Source organism: Pseudorasbora parva, chromosome 13, assembly GCF_024679245.1.
Source record: "Pseudorasbora parva isolate DD20220531a chromosome 13, ASM2467924v1, whole genome shotgun sequence".
In the NCBI taxonomy this organism is placed as follows: domain Eukaryota; kingdom Metazoa; phylum Chordata; class Actinopteri; order Cypriniformes; family Gobionidae; genus Pseudorasbora; species Pseudorasbora parva.
Window position 1 is genome coordinate 36,357,916 of NC_090184.1, and position 23,321 is coordinate 36,381,236.

General features: G+C 38.3%; 1 protein-coding gene across 3 annotated transcripts in view; it reads right to left on the bottom strand.

Annotated features, from left to right (window-relative positions):
- Positions 1-23,321, bottom strand: part of jak3 (Janus kinase 3 (a protein tyrosine kinase, leukocyte)) — an 87,678-nt gene that overhangs the window by 49,104 nt on the left and 15,253 nt on the right. For 2 of the 3 annotated variants that reach the window (XM_067414210.1, XM_067414211.1), the window contains exons 15-24: positions 22,185-22,323; positions 21,495-21,643; positions 21,157-21,307; positions 20,084-20,217; positions 19,482-19,671; positions 19,271-19,395; positions 18,973-19,145; positions 16,591-16,708; positions 16,250-16,363; positions 10,290-14,719 (exon numbers count right to left, since the gene is read on the bottom strand). In XM_067414210.1, the coding sequence (XP_067270311.1) occupies positions 14,600-14,719; positions 16,250-16,363; positions 16,591-16,708; positions 18,973-19,145; positions 19,271-19,395; positions 19,482-19,671; positions 20,084-20,217; positions 21,157-21,307; positions 21,495-21,643; positions 22,185-22,323 (1,413 nt within the window). In that variant the 3' untranslated portion in view covers positions 10,290-14,599. Of the gene's footprint in view, positions 1-10,289; positions 14,720-16,249; positions 16,364-16,590; positions 16,709-18,972; positions 19,146-19,270; positions 19,396-19,481; positions 19,672-20,083; positions 20,218-21,156; positions 21,308-21,494; positions 21,644-22,184; positions 22,324-23,321 lie in introns of those variants that run through there. The other variant, XR_010897583.1, reaches the window with a different exon arrangement.

Sequence of the window (23,321 nt, forward strand, 5' to 3'; positions counted from 1 at the left end):
GACAAGGGAAGTTTATATGGACAGACCCTTGCTCCCTCGATTTTGACCGAGTGAGCGAGTCTACTTCATATGTACACTTCAGGCAGCTTCATATACCACAATGCAACGCGATTGTGACGTCAACACATATCGCGTTTAATTTACCCCACCACAAACAACTCTATGATATTTTTAAAAACATTTGAAACAACCCAGACACATCCATATACATATAGAATGCCGCATTAAACAATTTCGTAAAGGAAATAAATAAATAATAAATCAACTCCATAGTGGATTCCAAGTGATCAAGGGCTTAGGCCGTTCCAGTTCAGTCCATTGCAAAGTTTCCGCCAGTAGTGGGCACTCATGCAACATAAGCAATGACGCACATCAGAGTGAACGAGACGGAGGGAAGTTTGCGAGTGAAGGGCATGATAAAAATGAACTGGAACGCAGCACAGGAAGAACATGAGGAAAACAGACAAAGACTAGACTGACAATATGTTACAATCGCAGTCATTTGAAACATACGCTGTGTCAGAATTAAACAAGACGTCCTTTGTAGGACAGACAGGCAGGAAGTATCACGTTGCTATGCCAACACATTCAGTTTCGTTGCGCTTGCACACCAGTCATATGAATGAAAATTATTTCGAAAATAACTGGAAAATGACTATGAATTGTTTCTTGCCTTGCAGTAATGTACTGTTCTACACGTTTAAAAAACACTAAACACCTGTAATCAGTAACCTGTAACCTGTAATTGAGGTAATACACAAAAAAAAATTGGTGCTATTTGGCACTTAAAGTGGTTCTTGGCTTGTAATCATAGGGGAACCACTTTTCGTGCCAAATAGCACCATATCTTTAAAGGTGCTCTATTGCACCTTTGTCAAATGGTGCTATGTAGAACCCATAAGAGGTGCCATATCGCATTTTATTTCTTCCTCAATAATGGTGCTAAACTTATTTGGTGGGTAAAGAACCTTTAAAGGGGCTTGAAAGGTTATTTTTAATATATGTTAGTTATATAGCACCTTTATTACCCCAAAGAACCGCTGAAGAACCACACAGGGGCCTAACAGGTTCTGTATATGGTAACGGTGCTATATTGGACTTCAGTCATCCCAAAGAACTGGTGAAGAACCGCTGAAGAACCACTGAATCACTAAGATTTGGTGGTAGACAGCACTTAAAGTGGTTCCCCTATGATTACAAGCCAAAGAACCACTTTTAGTACTATATAGCACAGTTTTTTAGAGTGTACTGTTTAAAAAAAGTAACATCTTCTACGGAAAAAAAGGCGTTTGGGGGATTTATTTTGGCAAGGCTGCATTCTAAAATTTGCATTCCTGGGTCTATATATCACATAATTGAGGTCGCTTCAACCTGCGGACATGGAAAACAACCCTCGGGAAAACCGCAGACTTAGCAGCAGTGCAGTTGAGTTCTGTTGACAACTAACGTTATGTGTCACTCCGTTGCTCTGATTGGTTGTAGGTCCGTCTATCCAACAGGTCTTTCCTGGTTCGGTTGAAACACGCCCCATAATTACAGCCCAGTGGATTAGTATCAGACTCATATTCTGACTAGAATTGAGTATGACCACGTCAGGCTATTCCAAAATGAGAAACAGCTATGGATTCATGCAGGATGAGAGAGCTAGGCTATGTGAGCCCAATTTAAAGGTGCAGTGTGTGAATTTTAGCGGCAACAAACGGTGAGGCTGTCAATTGCAATTACCCACTGATCACCCTTCCCTTTGAAGTACACAGAGAAGCTACGGGGCCGACACAGGACAAAAGGGACTCTGTCCTTGTCAGAGAGAGCAACTGTAGAAACACTGCGGCACAAAATGTTGACTTCACTGTAAGGGGACCAGTGGTGTATGTACAGTCCCTGACAAAAGTCTTGTCGCTTATCTATTTTCTAGAAATACCTGATATTAACCTGAGTTTTAATTAATTCATTGGTGTTAGAAATAGCTCATATGAAAAGCCAAAACCCTCCCAAATGATGTGTAATGCACTGAAATAAATAATTTTCACAGAAAAAATATTTATCATTTAATCAAGACAGAAAGGTCAAATTTTGGCAAGACAAAAGTTTTGTCGCCTATACAGAAATTGAACAAATTTACTGCAAATACAAAAATATGTCAGCAAATTAAGTTGTGGTGCTGTGAGATCCAAATTTAATATCTTGTATGACTTCAATGAGCTTGAAGGACTGCATCCATGCGGTTTGGCAAGGATTCATACAATTTATTGATGAAGTCATCAGGAATAGCTAAGAAAGAAGTCTTGCATGCCTCCCAGAGTTCATCAATATTCTTTGGTTTCGTCTTCCATGCGTCCTCTTTCATCCTACCCCACATATGCTCAATGATGTTCATGTCTGGTGACTGGGCTGGCCAATCCTGGAGCATCTTGATCTTCTTCGCCTGAGGAACTTTGATGTGGAGATGGAAGTATGCGATGGAGCACCGTCCTGCTGCAGAATTTGGCCTCTTTTATGTTTGGGAATATAAGAGGTAGCTAAGATTTCTTGGAATTTTAGACTATTGATGTTGCCTTCCACCCTGCAGATCTCTCGCACACCCCCATACTGGATGTAACCCCAGACCATGATTTTTCCGCCACCAAACTTCACTGTTTTCTGGGTGAATCTCGGATCAATTCGGGCACCAGTAGGTCTCCTGCAATAATTGCGGGCGACTGTGGTGTAATTCAACTGAAGATTCATCTGAAAATCCACCTTCTGCCACTTTTCCAGCGTCCATCCTTTTAGCAGGCTGTGGGCCTTGGCAAATGCCACACGGTTTTTCAATTGTCTTTTGTTTAGTGCTGGCTTCTGGGCACTGATTCGACCATGGAGGCCATTTCGAGACAGAATCCGACAAACTGTTCTGGTTGACACAGGAACTTCAGGTGACCAGGTCTCGTGGAGCTCTGCTGCAGTGGAAAATGGGCTTCAGGTGACCAAGTCTCGTGGAGCTCTGCTGCAGTGGAAAATGGGCTGGCCTTGGATTTTCGAGCCAACAAACGGTCCTCTCGAGCAGTTGTCTTGCGGGGTCTGCCTGACCTGGGCTTGTCAAAAACGTCTCCAGTCTCTTCAAATCTTTTTTTTATCCTCTGTACTTGACGCTGAGACACATTGAAGGTGTCTGCCACATCAGCAGTGGATCTGGTCTTCAGCCTCTTGATAATCAAAACTTTAGTCTCAGGGTGAATCTTAGGCATGTTTGCAGAGGTCTAGATGCAGTTGATGTGAAGGTCTAGTGTACTGGGGTTCTTTTTTATACACACTTGAGACCTAATTGATCCATTATTAGTCACAGGTGAAGCTCATATGACAAGGTGACAACACTTATGTCTTTGCAAAAATTGACTCAATGGGCTTTACCAAGCTGTGAATATTAGAATACTTTTTGAAAGTTTAGTTTTTCACTGAAACATTATCACAAAAGCTGGTGGGATTAAAATGAGCCATTTCTTGTAAAAGAAATCTTGATTAGAAATATATTTCAGCGGCACTTTAGGTCAATTTGTACACAAGCGGCAAGACTTTTGTCAGGGACTGTAGATAGAAATGGCTTATCTAATGATACATTATGTAAGGGTTTTATACACCACTGAAAACACATACACAATAAATTATAGGTAACATTACCTTTGCTGCCTGGCCTAGAACATGGGCTGGTATATGCATACCGGTATTTAGGGGGACGTAAACATTAATCACCCCGACTGCAACATCAAAGTACGTGTTATGTTGGGATTTGCCCCTAGCTTTTTCAGTAATCTTTTGTACGCACACAAGATTTACATATGAAGGAGGAAGCAATGGCGTTTGAGGGTCAGGGTGTAAGTTCCATGTACACAACTCTTAGTGTTTAACTATACCAAGGTAAAAAATAGTTTTACATTATGGATCCTTTAAACATTCCGCTGTTACAAGTAATTTTCACATTAAAAAAAACTAAATAATTAGGCTACACTTTGCAACCAATAGCCTAAATTTTCAGAATACATATACTTTCTGCTTAAAATAAGCCTAAAATGCAAAATAACAAGCCTAATTAAGTAAGCCATATAATTTTCAAGCACAAACGTAGCGAACAAAGCATTTGAAGTTAAAAAGTAAAAATGGGCTATGGCCTATAACCCTCTTGTGAAAATTAATGTTCAAATATTTGTTAAATAGTTGTAGGCCTATTTATATTATAATATTTATGTTGTTTTATTTTTGTAATGTATTTTTGTAAAGTTTTCAATGTGTGATTTTTTTTTTTCGTCTGCAGTGAATTAAAACCAGACCGAAAATCCTAATAATCAAACTAAATCATAACCAATATTAATGTTAATAATAGGCTTGAAACCCACAACAATTAAAAACCAAAATTGTCCCAGTTTTTTAATTAATAGAGATTAACAAATGAGATTTTAGGAGAACTCAAATAGGAAATGTCCCCAGTTTCCATTTCAGAAATCTTAATCATGGCGTAATAATGTAACTTTTACTGAAGTTGAAAATCATTTTTTTAAATGTATTTAAATAAAATATTATTTATTGAGCAACAATATTTAAACGAACAATAGGCTAATATTTTAGGCCATTATGAAAGTGTGTGTGTGTGTGTGTGTGTGTGTGTGTGTGTGTGTGTGTGTGTGTGTGTGTGTGTGTGTGTGTGTGTGTGTGTGTGTGTGTGTGTGTGTGTGTGTGTGTTTTCCAGTAGAAGGAAGTCATTCGATTTTTATTTCATGAAAGTAGCATTGATATATTTTGGCTTTAATATCTGTATTGTGTGGTAATCTTTTTCTAAAAGCATCGTGCCTAACAACGCCTTCCAGCCGCCTCAAGAATCTTCAGATGTAACTTGGTAGACTAGCCTATAGATACATAACAGCACTTCTTGTCATCGCATTAGGTTCATTTTCTAAGAGCAACGGTAAAAAATCAAAATCATTTAAACTCATTTAAAATGACAATATTTATGTTTTTACCTACCACAGTAAACTGTTTACTTATCTAAAGATATTAACTTCTTAAATAAAACAATTTTATCTTACCTGAGCATTAATTAGCTTCTTCGGATAATGTCGACACAAGTAGCCTAACATTTGATGTCGAAAAACGCTTAAACAATCTTCCTCACCCTGTATGCTGCTCTAACATCTCTCCCCCTGATGAGGAAATAAACGAACCACTGTAGAGGAAAAAACTTAAATTATAAATAGACCGCTCTTTCAAAACCTGGAGGGTATTCCAAAAAGCAGGTTATGTGACATACCATACGTTTAAGGGTAGTAACGTCAAAGTTCTGTTCCAAAAACGGACGTAACTTTTAGGGTAGCCTATAGCCATAACTCACTCTCTGAACAGAACCTGCTCCGGAGTAGTTCCAGGGTTACTTTAAAAGTTGTTGCTGCACAGCTTCAGGTCCATTTGGAGCATAACCATCTTTATGAGAAATTTCAGTCTGGTTTCCGCTCAGGACACAGCACAGAAACAGCTTTGGTCAGGGTCACAAACGATCTTTTGATGGCGGCAGATGCTGGTTCCCCATCCCTTCTCATCCTCCTGGACTTAACTGCAGCTTTCGATACAGTTGACCATAACATCCTCCTTCACCGTTTACATTCCACCATTGGTCTCTCTGACTCGGTCCACAACTGGTTTTCTTCTTATCTCACTGGGAGAACTGAATATGTTGCGTTAGGAGAAGCTACATCCCTGTCACACAATGTCACCTGCGGTGTCCCTCAAGGCTCTGTGCTCAGACCCACCCTGTTCATACTCTACATGCTCCCCCTTGGCCGACTCATCAACCGGCATGGGATTTCTTTTCACTGCTATGCTGATGACACTCAACTTTACTTTAGGACAAGTTCATCTCCCTCTGCTGACCTCACACCTTCCACTTTGATCACTTGCCTGGATGAGATAAAGGCGTGGATGAAGCAAAACTTTCTGCAGCTAAACAGCTCCAAAACTGAAGCTATGCTAGTCGGCACTCCACTTCAGGTCCAGAAGTCCGTTATCACCAGCATTGCTTTCTCTGATCAGGTCATTCCTCTTTCCACTTCAGTCACGAATCTGGGGGTCAGAATGGAATCACAGCTTACTTTTGAAGCGCACATCAAACACCTGTGTAAGACCTCCTTCTTCCACCTCAGAAACATTGCCAAACTTCGTCCCATTCTATCACTGGCTGATGCGGAGAAGCTTGTCCATGCCTTTATCTCCTCCAGGCTGGACTACTGCAATGCGCTCCTTATTGGCATCCCTAGCAAAAATCTCCAGAGGCTGCAGTGTATTCAGAACAGCGCTGCTAGGATCCTCATGAGGGTGCGCAAATACGACCATATCACCCCCATTCTAAAATCACTCCACTGGCTTCCTGTGTCGTTCAGGATCGAGTACAAGATCTCTCTCCTTACCCACCAGTGCATCCATGGTGATGCTCCCTCCTATCTCAAGGAACTCCTCACCACACAAACAGCCACTCGTAACCTCCGCTCTGTTTCGCTGTATCGCCTCAAAACTCCCACAGCCAATCTCCGTACTATGGGGGATCGGGCCTTCTGCTCTGCAGCCCCCAGTCTGTGGAATGCTCTCCCTGACCACCTGCGGACTCCACAGACTATAGATACTTTTAAGCGTGGTCTTAAAACCCACCTTTTTAGCAGAGCTTTTAATTGACTTTTAATTGACTTGCTACTTGTTTAATTTATTTTATTTTATTTTTCGGTTTTATTTATTTATTGTTGTTGATTGTTTTGTTTTTGTTTTTAAATTCTGTAGCACTTTGAGATTTTGTTTAATATAAAGTGCATTATAAATAAAATTTATTATTATTATTATTATTATTATTATAGTTTGCTTTCACTAAAGATGCGTGTTACAGGTTGCCTAGTTATGCATATGTTAATATTACTAAATTAAATTCATTATATAGTATACAATATTATATATTAATAATTCTAAAGCACTATTATAAGAAGGTAATGTTTTAATGTTTGGCTAATTAAATTCACAAATATTTATTATTGTCATCTCACACGTGGATCTACATTAGGGTAATTAGCATCAAACAAACAATATAATCATTATTCTCAGTGAAAACAACAACTGAATAACCATTTTTTTGTAAAAAAAAAAAAAAGTGGTTGTGTGTAAGGCAGAGTTGGACCAGTGTTTCCAGTTCTTTTAATGTTTTAAAAAAAGTTTCAGATTTCACTTTTGAGACATTAAAAATAAAAAGCAAGCATTGAAGTTTTGTACAGACTGTTTAAATGAACAATTTTACTCAAAAGACACTGTATGAAAACTGCGGTGTTTACAGATTGCAAGCTCTTTTATCAATGAAACACTGCACTCTCATATTGATAAACCTTAAAATTGTGAAACTGTTTAAAAAAGTAAACATTTGTGTGAATATTTATTATTTATGGATCTGGCATTGAGTGACCTGTTTTTCTTTGCTTTGTCCTAAAGATATTTTAAGCAAATTTGGACAAGTGTTAATTAAAGGGTAAATTTGGCCAAAAATGAAACAAATTGTCATTTACTCACCCCATATTGTTCATGACTTGCATGTGTCTGCATTCTGTTAAACACAAAGGAAGATATTTAGAAGAATGTTGGTAACCAGACAGTTGACAGTAGCCATTGACTGTCCTGTACATAGTACCCAAACCCCCCCCCCCCCCCCCCCCCCCCGGACATAGTACCCCCCCCCCCCCCATGTAAGCCAATGGGTGCCGTCAACTGTCTGGTTACCAACATTCTTCAAAATATCTTCCTTTGTGTTCAATATAACAGAAGTGTCATACAGACACTTGCAAGTTTGGAACAACCTGTGTGTGGTAAAAAATTTTATGCAATTTTGGGTGAACTATCCCTTTAGGAATTCTATAACATTTCACTGCATTCTGTTAAAATGTATGTACTTGCATGTGCTTACAACTTAAATAAACAGATTAAAATAACTCAATTTCTGTCATTTGTAAATAGATGTAAAGTCACTAAAATAATTATAGGAAGGATAGTGTCACTAGACTCTATTTTGCATTCAGGAAACAGAAAATGTTTTTAAAAAAACATGAATGAAAATGAATTACCTCAACAACAGTAATTGTTGTTTCAGTTGCTGTGACAAGAATATTTTTATTAGCAAAATACGACTATCAATATTGCATGAACAAACAAATTTATGTTTACAAATTATCTTTACTGGGAAGAATTACAAAATAATTGTTAAGGGCAGATCCAATAATTTTAAACTTCAACAGAGTACCCGCCGTCGCGGAAGTAAATGCGTATCAATGAGAGTGGACTATGTACAAATGAACTGTACAAGAGTCTGGTAAGACCAGGTTAGTTCATGCAGGGTTGCCAACTCTCACGCATCTGGCGTGAGACTCACGCTTTCAGGCTCTGTGTCACGCTCTCACCCCGCCCAACTCAATCTCACGCCAAATTGCCAAACCTGCGTTTGATATTAAACAAAGCTAAGCTTTAACATTTTTAATGTGTTTTAATGAAATTCAAACAATAAATAGGGGTTTGGCGCTAATGTGGCCAGAGTCGTTGAAAAGCAGAGTTGCATGCTCTCGTCTCCCTGCGGTGCGCGCTGGTCACGTGGCCCATGAGCGCTCAATACTTCTAGCGCTGTGCCAATGCATTTAAATTGCTTAAGCGGATACACAACAGTTTCACTATATAGATGTTTGCTGCAAGTTTTGGTAAACAGTACAGCATAGTGTTTAGTGTGTATTGATTATTAAGTCAGCCATATTTACAGGATCGTTTTATTATGGAAAGTGATAGAGATGCAACATTGTTAACATTAATGTTATTCTTGTATTTAGCCATCAGGTATTCCTTACTAATTGGTCACACTCATACTCATCAAATTATATTTTTTTAATATTTTGAGGAGATCTTTTGGTACTAAATACTATTTGTGCAATAATTATTGTCAATAAATAACCACTTAAAATATTTTTCTTCTAATATTTGTATATATTTCTTCTAATATTTATATTACAATTAGTGTAGTAATTAAGGTTAAAATAGAGAATTCCAATTCAACGAGGCAAATTAGAATCATTTTGTGGCTAAACAATATTAATGTTTATTTTTAATGCCATTAGGTGCCTTATGGCTCTTTAATAAATATACATGTATCTAATCGGCCCCAAAAAAATCTCACTCCAACCTGAACTTAAAAGTTGGCAACCCTGTTCATGTTAGCTTCAGTGGGAAACTTGGGCTACAGGGTGATATGATCCTTGTTCGTGTGAGGCGTGCCACTTCTCGAGATTCCTGCCTTTATTAGAGAGAATATGTTCAGCCTCCTCCCTTCAAATATTTGGTGTTGATTACTACTGAAGCTTCGAAGCTCAAAAAATGGTATTCGGAACAGCCTTATATTGCAGTGATTACAATGTTTCTTGGATGTTATATGTTTGGGAACAGTTCTTCTAACCTTAATTGATGGAGTGTGTAGCTTTGAATTTCTTAAAGGGGTCATATAATGGTACATCAACTTTTACAAGCTGATTGTATGGAAATGTGTGTTGGCAGTGCCTGTACACAACCATCCTATTATGAGAAAAATCCATCAAGTGTTTTTTTTTTATCTCCTTATATGTTTTCCCGTCTCTCTAATCGAGCCGTTCGATGTGTGACGTCACATGATCGGACACCCCTCCCACAACTGTTGATTGACAAGCAGCGTTTGATCTCAGACCCGCCCTGAGCTCAAGTGTCGTCGTTACCATAGACATCATATAGGTTTCAAATCTATGGTCGTTACAGTCCGTCATTGTAAGTAGAGACGCTGGGCGATTGTAGTGTTCTGTTCTTGGGTGTAATAATGAACACAGCAGTCATTCTGATGTTCCTAAATCCGAACATTTAATTCAGCTGCTCCTAAATAAAGATCTGTACCAGCTCTTCGTGTTTAAGCTGCCCCTCCACAAGAAGTTAAAAAGCTTCATGATGAACTGCAGCTAAAGTTTACAGGGTAACGTTAAATTACGGCATGCTTTCTATGTTTGATGTTGTTAATAAAATTCATGATCCCACGTTTATAATGAACAACACGTTATAGTTATTGTGTTATTACAAACTGTGTACGCTGGTTTTAAAGTTAACGTGGATGCGGTAAGTCAACACTAAGCTTAATTATGTAGATGGTTTATAACGGTGTTTGTTACTGTCTAAATAAATCGTGTTGTAACAGTTATTACTATGTATAGATAACGTTACACATCACTGACAAACAGACATTAACAGAAAAAAAGTTTTTATTGGCATTAGGTGTAACAACATCAATGAACTAACTTATACATCAGTAAACACATAGCATTCACGCTAACATTACCCTGCCAGTCCATAAAGATAGATCAAAGTGACATTACGTTAACCAACTATTCATAAACTTCCCGTTAGCCTTAAATGTCAAATTTCGTTGGCGATGTGATCTTGTCCCGGTCCGACTCCGGTTAAAATGGATAGAGTTGATCTTTTTTACGGTCTATGATCTGTCCTCAGAGACTCGTGTAGCAGTTCTTTCACCTCTGTTGTTAATGGCAACACTCATGAAACAGGGGCCGGTCATTTGTCATTTAAAGCTGTATGCACCGAAATGGCTTGGTGAAAACAGCTGCTTTTGATCAGGTAAAATCATAGACAGTAAAAGAAATGGACACAGCGATCCCATAGACTTCAACGGCGGAAAATTAAGTAAATTAGAAGCACTCAGGAACTGCGCAGCCTCAGACTGAGCTTGACGACGTAGATGTGATGTGAGCAGCCTGTCTGACAGCTGTAAATCTTCTAGTAGTTGTGGAAAGTTGAATCTGAATCACGTTGTTTAAATGTTTTGTCCTGTTGCTTTTGGCTCACTATGGGCTTCTCCCCATTCTTCTCCCATGACTTTATCGGACTTTATGTCTCCACGTCCCCCCGACTGTCTCATAGACAGTAAAAGATTGTTTCTGAGCATCTCCTCCTGTCTATACGGTAATTTCTCAACTGTGCGACAGAGTCGCGTTGGTTATGATGCAATTGTTAGCCTAATTTTACAAAAAGAGCTTCTACGGGGCGATAGTGTAAGATACAAGGTAATGGAGACTTTTATGCATTGTCGTGTTTCTTTATAAATAAACAATGGACAAATGGAGTCTTTAAACGCCTCTGATGTAAAGTTATTCACTGTCAAAGTGACTCAAAAATGAATGGGAGTCAATGGGATGCTAACAGCAGGTGATGGCTTGGTTAGCAATGGCCGCCCCTATGGGTGGAACGCTTGCAGAGTGCTACCCCCTTGGGTAAAATGAGTGTTTTCTTACAATAATAATGAGAATTTTTTTATTAAAGTATATTACAAAGTTTTCATTTAGGCACTAAAGAATCATATTAACTTGTATAAAAATTGCATTATATATATTACAACCATGTATAAGACACATCATGGCCATATTCCAGGATGATAATGTCAAGATTCATCAGGCTCAAACTGTGAAAGAGTGGTTGGGAGGGAGCATGAAGAATCACCTCTGAGTTCAGACCTTAAAGGTCCCGTTCTTCGTGTGTTTTTGAAGCCTTGATTATGTTTACAGTGTGCAATATAACATGAGTTCATGTTTCACGTGTAAAAAAAACCAAAGTATTTTTCACACAATTTACTTATCTGTACAGCGCTGTTTTCTCTGTCCTAAAAACGGCCTGATGATTTCTTTGTTCTATAAAGTCCCTCCTTCAGAAACACGTAACGAGTTCTGATTGGGCCAGCGCTTCCCGTGTTGTGATTGGACAGCAGCTTAGCACACTTTCCCCGGAAAGGTCCCGCCTCTTACCATAACGGGAAGATTGGAAAGATGGAATCGCGAAGAACAGGACCTTTTAAAGGGTCATGAAACCCCAAAACACTTTTTTTGAGATGTAAACAGATATGTATAAGCTGCACATCATTGAAAACACTAAGGGTACTCATTAATGGTATTCATATGTGAAAATAGTTATTTTTGCATTTTTCAGAGCGATTTCTGTCTTCCAGTTTGAAAAGCTTAGTTGGAGCAACGTCACAAATGCTGACGTCGGCATGGCCTTTTCGGCCCAAGTATGGGCTGCTGGGCACATGCTGACGTCGACCGCTCCGAGCGATTCTCGATATATATTCATGACATGAAGCTCATTCAGTCCAATCCCTGCGCTGGCTGTAGTATGCATACAAGATAATTTAGTTAATATGCATGAGACAGTCACTTCTGTCAGGCTCGTCTTCCATCATTATTGTAGAGATATGGTGGGGAAGTTTTGGAAGCAGCGTGCGGAAAAGTCACGGAGGAAAGCTAGGCGTTGTGCTGATACGAAGTAACGTAAAGGGCGCCGAGCGAGCTGTAACCGGCGCCGTCTGTGGAAGCCTTTGCTACAAAGGCTCGGTAAAGTAAAATTCACCTGAGGAATCGCACGCCGAACCTCCAAGCGTTGACTATCTATGTCAGGAGTGCAAAATAACCAATCTGTAATCTGTAGGCTAATGAACAAAAGCCACGTCCTCTCCGTTTTATTTGTGGTCACAGCCATGCACTAAACCGCATGTGTTCGGGCTCTTAATGAAACAGTGTGCATATTTGGTGGGGCTGTAATGATACACCAAACCCACGATTCGGTTCGTATCACGATTTTTGACCCACGGTACGATACAAATCTCGATATGGGGGGGACAAAACAGTTTTATTCTGTACAGTATTCTGTAGCCTATTTTGCCGTCAATACCATATATCTGTATGGTCAATAGGCTACTGCCGACATTTTCTTTGCGGTACCAATAGGCAATATATATTTAACATGAAGTATAGGGCCTCCTGTACATCAATACCAACAGAAGCGCCGCGTCAGACACCCTTCTGGTGTGCAAAGAAAGAGAAAACGCCACGCAGCCGCCCCGCAGATGACGCAACAGAAACGCCACGCTCACACCACGTTGCCGGCCGGTTGGGGAAGTTTCTTGAAACACTTACGGCAAATTGTGTGGGTCTTGTCAACTACACGATTGCCATCCTTGTTCTCCACCGGGTAGCTGAAATGTTGCCATACTGCTGACTTAAAAGTTGGACCTGGACAGGAAGGATAATTCTGGGAGTTGGAAGGGGTGTGTCGCAATTCTGCCTCCTCACATCGCGATACAGGTTCGTGGACCTGCGTATTGCGATTTCGATTTCATAACGGATATCGTTACAGCCCTAATATTTGGACAAATATAGATTTAGCTGCCGAGTGATAGACAGCGCGGATCGTCACGGCAACCCAGCGCGCGTCGCTCTGCTTCAGATGCGGGGTCGAGACTATGAAGCCTCAAACCCCTTCGCTTTTACCCCGATCTAGAATTACACATCTCTGTCGCATCGCATGTTGGGTGGTTCACGTTCTCTTATCACGTTGGCGCGTTGTTCATCTTGCCAAACAGCGTGCATATTTGTACAAATATAGTTTTATCACGTTTGCAAAATATTTCGTCATGCAGAATAACATTTATTTTCATTTCTCACTGAATTATGCTGGTTTGAAGAGCTGAATGATTTGCAATCTCTGCTGCACGCCACTCATAGCTCTCTCATTCGCTGTACTCATCCCTCATTTAATGTCACTGTGGTAAACAATGCCAACGGGAACCAAGAACATGTCTCAGAACCGCTGTAACTGCTGCTGTTGGTATCGCTAATCTTAATGCACCTATATGACACTCCCCTATTTATGCAAACCATTCCCTCTTTCCACGCAATACCATCCCACCTTTTCACAGTCGACCACTCCCCTTTTAACAAGCTTTTTCAAATCGAAGGTGTGAAAAAACACCGCTGCAGCAGGGGGGTTTCATGACCCTTTAAATTCACTGATAGTCTTTAGGATGTGCTGGAGGGGACTTTACAGAGTTCTTAACTCTTGCATTCTCAATACAAGATCTTGAACATAAATTTATTGAAATAAATCACAACATTTATTTCCATAAAGAGGTGCATCAATTTTGGTCAAGATCTTGTATTTTTGCTGATAACCACACCTTGTTTGTTAAAAAATCTTGCTGCTTGATTTAGGGAACGTTCTAACGGACTCAATGGAAAGTTAAAAGACATGAAAATAAATATATGATATTCATTTGATGTGTGCTGACAGGTTATTTCAGTTTTGATTAGGCTTTTAATGCGAATGCCAAAATATACTGGAACAACTAGCCTGCCTTTTTACTGCACTTGATTGGAACTGCACTGCATACAATGGCAAAATAAAATCACAAAAACTAAAAGTGATGCCTTAACAATGACTATATCTTTGTGATGACAGAGGAAATCCAAAGCATTTTATGAAGGAATATGATTAAGGTATATGAAAGTGGTAGTGATAGCTCTTTAAATGTGCAGGAAACTGCTAATATACAAGCTGATCTACTGTAACTCTTTTATGGTCAGAAGTTCAACATTCATTTAAAATGTAAAAAAATATTAAAAGGATACTGTAAGAATATATGCCCTAAAATTACCAATTTATATATTAAATATACATATTGAAAATACAGAGATCAGTTTAGGGTAACTCTAATTTACCCCTTACATCCCTCTCTCTCATCTAACAGGCTATTTTCAATCAGGTCCTGTAGAGAGGCGAAGCTTGGTCTGTCCTCGCTGTTGAACTCCCAACACTGCATCATAATCCTGTGCACCTGTGTAAAAAAAAATATATATATATATCAGTAACACTTTACAATAAGGTTTCAGTTGTTATTATTAACTACATTAGTGTCAGGGTCATGTTTAGTCTTGTATTTTCATTCATGTCTAGGCGATATAATAATAATAAAAAAATATTAATAGGTCCATAATATATTCAGAATTTAAATAATACTTTTGTTTTCCATTCTTGACAAGCAACTACATACACGCTTCCATACACTGACCCATCAGCATATAGATGCGGGATTCAATCGAAAAATGTGAGGACTCACAGTTATAAATATTCATGTCGAAATCAGGCTCACAAGTATGTCAGGAAAACACGATTCCTGGCTGCATGTCATTATCCATGGATCACTAAATCTTTGGTAAGTTGTAAGGAAAACTATATCGAGCCCAAATTTTAGTTTAAACTAGGGCCGGGACTTTAACGCGTTAATTAAGATTAATTAACTACGGGACTTTAACGCGTTAATTAATTACGCAAAAAAAAATAAAAAATTAATCGCACTTATTTTTGCCCCGAGGAACGTTTTTCAATGAATGAGTTTTGACGGACCGATTATACTGGAACACCAACTAGCGCTCATGAGTCACGACAACAACCATGACAACAACAAACCATAGTGAACATGAACGAAGAAGCTGATGAGACCGCTTTGCTTGGCCCCGTGGAGGATGGGAAATTTAGTTTTAAAAAACGAAATGATGGAAGCGTCGACAAGAGCATGGTTGTGTGCAAGCTATACAACAGGGGTATCCAAAGTCGGTCCTGGAGGTCCACTGACGTCCTGCAGAGTTTAGCTCCAGCTTGCCTCAATACACTGCTAAAGTTTCTAGTATGCCTAATAAGACCTTAATGAGCTGGTACAGGCGTGTTTAATTGGGGTTAGAGCTAAACTCAGCAGAACAGTGGCCCTCCAGGAGCAGGATTGGACACCCCTGCTATACAACAAGGAATTAGCGTATCACCGCAGCACATCGAGCCTCAAATATCACAAATATGCTTTTGCTACACTTAATGGCAAACATTGCACTGGTCTGCTGGACTGAAATAAATAAACAATATTTTGTTGATTAAGCTTATGTATTCAGTCATTATTCAATGGTATGCTAAAAATTCATGTGAAAAATTGGGCTACTTCTCATTGTTCCAGGTCAAATATTTATATGCAATTAAAATGCAATTAATTTCGATTAATTAATTACAAAGCCTCCAAATAATTAGATTTAATTTTTTTAATCGAGTCCCGGCCCTAGTTTAAACTGATAGTTGTTTGCTCTATACTCGTGTTTTCCTCTGTTAACTGCAGTCACGCAGCAGCTCTTCTGCCACCCAGCCCGGCTGTGTGGGCGTGTTCCGGCTGGAAAGTGACGTCGATGCATACCCTCTATATATAGGCTTTGGCCCTATCCCAAATGGCACCCTAAACCCTCATGGTCTTCCTTTGAGTCCGCATTTTCACGACAACACGTTACAAAACGGTCCGCAAAAAGTGAGAATTCCTGATTTTTTTTACCTTTGGTGGACACTGAGGCGGTGCTGGTAACCTCCAGTTATCCTTGAGAAGATTAAGAAGATGGATGGCCATGGATGGACTCTGGACATAACTTCCAATCTTCTGGATACACAACTGCATGAAATGATTTACAATAAAGCAGGGTTTAGAAAGTTAATACATTAAGGTCATTCGAGTTGGGGTGATGGCAGTATTTTCATTTTTTTGAAAAGGGGCCATTGAAGCTCAGTGACAATCATTCATCCACTTTGTATTGAATGAATGTTAATCAACGCAAGCTTCAAGGTGACTGTAGTCATACAGTAGTGGCACCATTACTGTATGGAGCTTAATTTACTCACCCTTTTGGGGTTTCGACTTATGTCACAGTAAGAGAAGAGCTCATGTAGAACAATGCCGAAACTCCATACGTCTGATTTGTGGGAGAATTTCAGTTCTGAAATCGATTCAGGTGCATACCTGAACAGGACACAGAACAAAACACAAAAAAAGAATGAAAGGCAACATGTAAAAAAAAAAATAAAAAAACAACAACATGAATCGTTCACGAGGACGTGGACGCACTGAAGCTCTCTTTGCTTAAATTAGCTCAAAATTACCTTGACAAACTATACATCATTAAAAAGATCTAAGACTAAAGTTTATTTCTTTTTACCTCTGTTTTAATCTCAAAGTCTTATAGTGACCGTAATGTGTTAATATGTGCCAGGAGTAATAATTGATTGTAATATGCACGTCATTTGCATAGACCGTAAAAAAATATGGACGACTCGACATCATCCGTTTCCGCTTGCCATATTTGAAGCTTTCAGGCGGGGTGCACGGCGCAGACATCTTGGGACTGAGTCTGCGCAGTAGCGATTTCGGGACCGGAGTTGCGCAGTAGAGCGCAGGAAGTAGAGCAGGAAGTACAGCTGCGATATCAAAAGCCCTCCCACACTCTCGCAGATGCAGAACAATTCATTATGTTGGTGTGAAATAAACAGTTATGGAAATATAGAAAATAAAGCTAAAGCACCAATCTGTGCCTAAAAAGTCCGAAAAAAGTCCGTTAGTGCCTCAGTGACAACTTCACTCAGAGAAGCCGTCCATCTCAGCTGTCAATCATGACGTCACACCCTACCGTTTTTAAAGCATCAGATAACTAACTAAAACTAAACTTATTTTAAAAACGAACACTTGAAATTAAATCATCGTGATGATAACTGCCTTCAATGACATAAACTAACTTTGGGGAAAAAATATTTGAAGTGTAATTTTATTGTTTAGTTTGCCTCGCGTCCATTAGAAAACACAGAGGGGCGGCTATACTGGGACCGGTCACCGGGGGACGATCGAGGCGCGAAAGCTTCAGTATCTGAAGCCCCTTTCACACTGCGATTCCGGCAAATACACGGATAATGCGACCCGGCATTTGTTCCCGGGCCGCTAGATTTGGTCCATTCACACTGCCAGCGAAATACTGTAATATGTGCGCTGACAGGTTGCTTACGTCACATCTATGTTGTCAAGCTCAGTCTGAGCCTGCGCAGTTCGCTCAGCCATCAGGAAGTGAGTGCCTCTGATTGGCCTCATTTTTCCACAGTTGAAGTCAATGGGATACCTGTCCATTTCTTTTACTGTCTATGCATAAACAACAGCTGCCAGAGATCTTCAGATCGCTATAGCATGCAGATAGACACGTTTGAAGACAATAAACACACAATCGCGGCAATATATGGTTGGTCTGTGTTCTTTATGCCATGTTGGTTTAGGGTTAGGGTTAGGCCATGTTCTTTATGCCATGTTGGGTGTTGACCCGAAGCTACATGAGATCACAGATTGTTATATAAAACACTCAACTCATAAAGTATAAAGTGATATGAAGTAAGTTTTGAATAAAACATGATTTTAATCTTATACATTTTAAGGTGTGCTAAGCTAACATGCTAGCCTGCCCTAGATGCACCTGCCACTGAGCAAATACTTAATTTTTATGAACATTTTCTAAATGTAAAACTACTGAAATGCTTATTTGGACGAAATGCATTTGATATATTCAGGGAAGGTAAAGTGAGAGGTTTGATTTAGAAATGATGTTTGAATAGAACAGTTTGAATAGATAATCATTAGGAATTATTTTTTATTTTCATAAAGATATTTCATAAAAATAAATTTCTAATAACTTTTCAAAACTTTGAAGCTTATTATAGCTATTTTTGATTATACAAAATATTATCATTTTGACTTTAATGATAATAAACTGCCAGGTGTCTGCTTTCAAATGAGACCATAATTATGCTTTTAGTGCAAAGGTTTCACAAACTGTATTTGTTTTAGTCTGAGTATGCATTTCTTAGGATTTTTTCAAAAGTTGGGATTCAGCTTAACAGGTTAAAAACAGGAAAGAAATGCATCTGTCAACACTGATTCAGTTTCAGCAAGTTCAGTTGGTGAAAACAAGCTCCAACAGACTCCAACGAAACCCGATCTGATAAAGTGTATGTTGCCATCTGTCAGCTTGGTGTGAATAAGCCTTTATATTTACTTGTTGATTTGTAAAAAATGTTACTGTATTTGTGCAATTAGAACATTAACATTCAGTTCACTGTTGGGTTAAATGCACACTAATCAAGGTAACACTTTTCAATACAGGTGCACTAATATGCATTAATTCATGCTTAATCATGCCCAGCAAATTGTGTAGTCTGGATGAACTCCAAAGAGCTTAATGTAATTGTTACCAGAAAATAGGGCTTTCTCCTGGCTGCGTGACACGGTAGTACTCTTTATCCAGTGGAATGATCTTCGTAAGCCCAAAGTCAGCGATTTTCACCAGAGAGTCGCTGGCGACTAGGACATTGCGAGCTGCTAAATCGCGGTGAACGTAACGCATGCTTTGCAAGTACTCCATTCCCTACAAATGAAAGTTACATTGCTGGTTAGAAATGTGAAGCTCCACACGCCAATTCAAATAAGCTAATCTGACCAGTTGTATGATTAACAAAAGGTTTGGTCATATGTTTGTTAGTCTGTTTGTACCTTACAGATTTGCGAGGCAAAGATCAACAGTTTGCGGATACACACGTTCTGTCTGTTTTTCTCCATATATCCAATCAGACTGCCGTACGGAAGATATTCCATCACCAGTTTTGTGCTGAGTCGACCTGTGAAGAGTTCAGAAATAAGGTACGTTGAAATGGGCAGACTGTACAGATTGTAAATGGATCTGTATTTTCAAAGGTAGTCTGACCTGCACTGTAGCAGATGCCCTTGTATTTGACAATATAGTCAGAGTGCAGGGAACTGATGGTTTGGATCTCTCTCTGGAAATCTGCCATGGTGGCTTGTTTGTTAGACTGAAGTTCCTTGACAGCAACCAGATCTCCAGTGTTATCACCCCACGGATCATAACGACAAAGTTCAACGCTACCAAAATTACCCTAAACACACACGTACACAGAAACCCATCAGTCTTTATTTTAGTTTTTACCAATGATCATTACGCTTTGTTAAAAAATCAAACTGTGAATTATGAAAATAGCAAAGTACATCATCCATTTGCATAAACATAGCCAGTATTAGCCACTATGTTCAAAACTATGTCTAAAGAACTAGTCTAAACAAGGGTAAATAAGTCTTACTTTTGGGATCCAAATGATACAAATCTACCTTTCTATGTAACTGACTTTAAGTTATAGCATCAGTATCTTGAAGGAAAAAAAATTAAATGACTAGCTTGTATGCAAATTGTGTCCATTAAAAACAAGCTCAACAGGCTACAGAGCTGTGTTATTAAATGTACAACAGCACTCTCTATGGGTGGAATGTTTCTCTATGCATTTTACATTTTACCTTCCCCAGAATAGAGATGAATCGCAGGTGCCTCTCCTCAAAAACATCCCGTTGTTGCTTTTTGAACATGTTCGTTTTTTTCCAGAAGCCATCACTCTTGGGCAGTGTGCCAGTCGCATGAAGTATCTCATAATCTACAGAATGATGATTAGAACTGTCATGATAGCTTTTCATTATGTTCCCATATGTTTTATGACATTTTTATATATTTATATAACAGGATGATATGTAATGCAGCCATTTGTCCCTCAATAAAAAGCTACATTTCAGAGTAACAATGAACTGTTCCATTAAAATGAATGGGGGAAAAAAATATTATTACACAAAAATAACAATGATCCATGTATTTAATAAAGTAAATATTTTACATATTTTAATATAGCCCTTCAATGTCAAACAGTAATACATAACACTTACTAATAAAATCTTTATGTACTAAATTTTATATTAAATATTTAAATTTTATAGTGCTTTTATTCCTTTTGTATTAGTTACACATTTCATATCTATATTATATAAGAGATGTAGGCCTATACATAATTTAATACATAAGTGGACATTATTAATACATTTAAAGCATTTTTAAATTGATCCCTTAAATGTCAAACAGTAATAAATAACATTTACTAATACAGTATGTATTAAATATTATATTACATATTTGAATTTTATTCCTTTCAAATTAAATTCAAATTTCATATCTATATTATATAAGAGATGTAGGCCTACACATCGTTTAATAAATAAGTGGAATTAATGATAAATAGTGATAATGATCAAATAATATTATTTATTAATTATTGTCTATTAAATATATACACTTTATTAATTACATTTATATGTATTATATTAGAGATTTATACATACATTTATTTCATAAATGAGATACTTAATGAGAACTTAAATGTGAAAAAGAAAGTGATCTTCCTCAAGGGGTGGTAACCAGCCTTAAAAGCCAAGACTATTTGCCACTTTTTCTTTCAAGAATGGGAAAACTTAAACTGAGCAGATCACGCACATCAGAGTCATTATGAGAAGGGAGCTGGTGAAAATCTGTGTGTTAGTAGACCTACCTGAAGTGATGAGGCTGTTAAGTTGTCGGATTATGCTCCGGCAGGACGGTCTGATCTCAGGCTGGTACTGCATGCACTGAGTGACAAGGTCGGCCAGCTCAGTCCACTCCAGCGCAGGCAGGTTTGAGAAATGCTCATAAAACTGCTGCTTCTGGATACAAGGAAGGACAGCAACTGTTCAGCCACAGTAGTGGAGTCACATTACGTAACACACACATTTTTAAAGGTTGTGGTGACCTTTATCTATTAATGTGTAACATTGTAAAGAAAAGTTGAAGTTAATTTATGATGTTGTATTTCATTTATGTTCCATTTATATTTATGTGAGGTGTCTGTACTTGTATGAGGTCCAGGCCCTGCAGTGGAGCTTCTCCACCGTTGAAAATCTCCCACAGCGTTGTTCCAAAACTCCACTTGTCACACTCCAGTTCAATCTCAAGTGTGTCCAGAACCTCTGGCGCCACCCATGGGATTCTGTCCAACACCACTGGATTCACAGAAATGTGCATTTCATTCTTTTATATACAATCATGTTATGGTGTAAATATAATACACCATCAGCTAGATTTAGACAAAAAGTGCATACATTCAGCAGGCAAAAATGTCAATAAGGGCATTATTTAATTCATAAGTAAATAGTTGGCACAACACATCTCCATAAAAACACGTTACAATATAAAGGTATTTGTATGTTATAATGCATTATATAGTTTCATAAATAATTGTAACCACAGTTATAATACATTATAATACATTAATTGCTACAGCTTAAAAAAGAATAATGCACTAAATCACATGACAAATAACACATTTCCTTTAAACTTTAGTTACAATTATTTATGAAATATATATATATAATGCATTAAAACATATATCATGCATATTATTTATTGCATGTTTTCACCAAAAGCGAATGTTCAAGCCATGGTGCAATTAATTTCTAATTAGAGCTAAATAAAGAATCTATTATTATTCTAGAAGAGTACATTGTTTTGATATTCATATAGGTGTTCATTCAATATAATTACCATCTTTTCCCAGCATTGCCATGCTGATGCCAGGGTCACTCAGTTTAATGAAGGGCGAGTTATCAGAGGAAGGGTCACCCTCTCTGGCTAACAGCAGATTCTTTGCACAAATATTCCCATGTGCAATATTCTTCTCCTCCTGCATATGACAGACAAAAGAAAAATAATCTTGCACCACTGCCGAAATCAGGGCTGGGATGCACAAATAACTTCTTGTCAATTCTGAATATTTGGTTGCCTTTCCAGAATACACCTTTCTACACTACCAGTGAATATGTAAAAGGGTTAGTTCACCACAAAAAACGTGCCCTCATGTCGTTCGACACCCGTACGAATTCCGTCCATCTTCAGACACATGAAGATATTTTTGTTAAAATCAGTTGAAATTCGATGGCCCAGACAGGCCTTCATTGACACCAATGTCATTTCCTCTCTCAAGACGCATAAAAGGCACTAAAGACATCGTTAAAAGTCCGTCTCACTACAGTGACTATAATTTTATGAAGCAACGAGGATAGTGTTTGTGGGCAAAAAAACTATTTAAAAAACGAAATAAGTTAAATAACTTAAATAGTAGCCTAGTGATCGGCCGATTAAAAAAAAGAAGAACCGTTGTACCAAAGTCACGTGATTTCAGCAGTTTGGCAATTTGACGCAGATCCGAATCATGAATCGATACGTTGATTCATAACCGTTCGAATTTGTGCACAAAACATATTATCGTCGCTTCATAAAATTATTGTAGAACCGCTGTAGTGAGATGGGCTTTGTAACAACGTATTTAGTGCCTTTTATAGAGAGAGGAAATGACATTGGTGTCAATGAAAGCCTTTCTGAGCCATCGGATTTAAACAAAAAAATCTTCATTTGTTTTCCGAAGATGAACAAAGGTCTTGTGGGTGTCGAACGACATGAGAGTAAGTAATTACTGACAGCATTTTTCATTTTTGGATGAACTAACGTTACCTTTGAGTTTATGTTAAATTAATAGGTTTATTCAGCAAGAACGCAACAAACTGGTTAAAAGTGACTGACTGCAAAGACTTTTACTTTATTACAAAGAACTTTCTATTCATTAAAGAATATAATGTATTCTTTGGCAGCAAATCAGCATATTAGAACGATTTCTGAAGGATC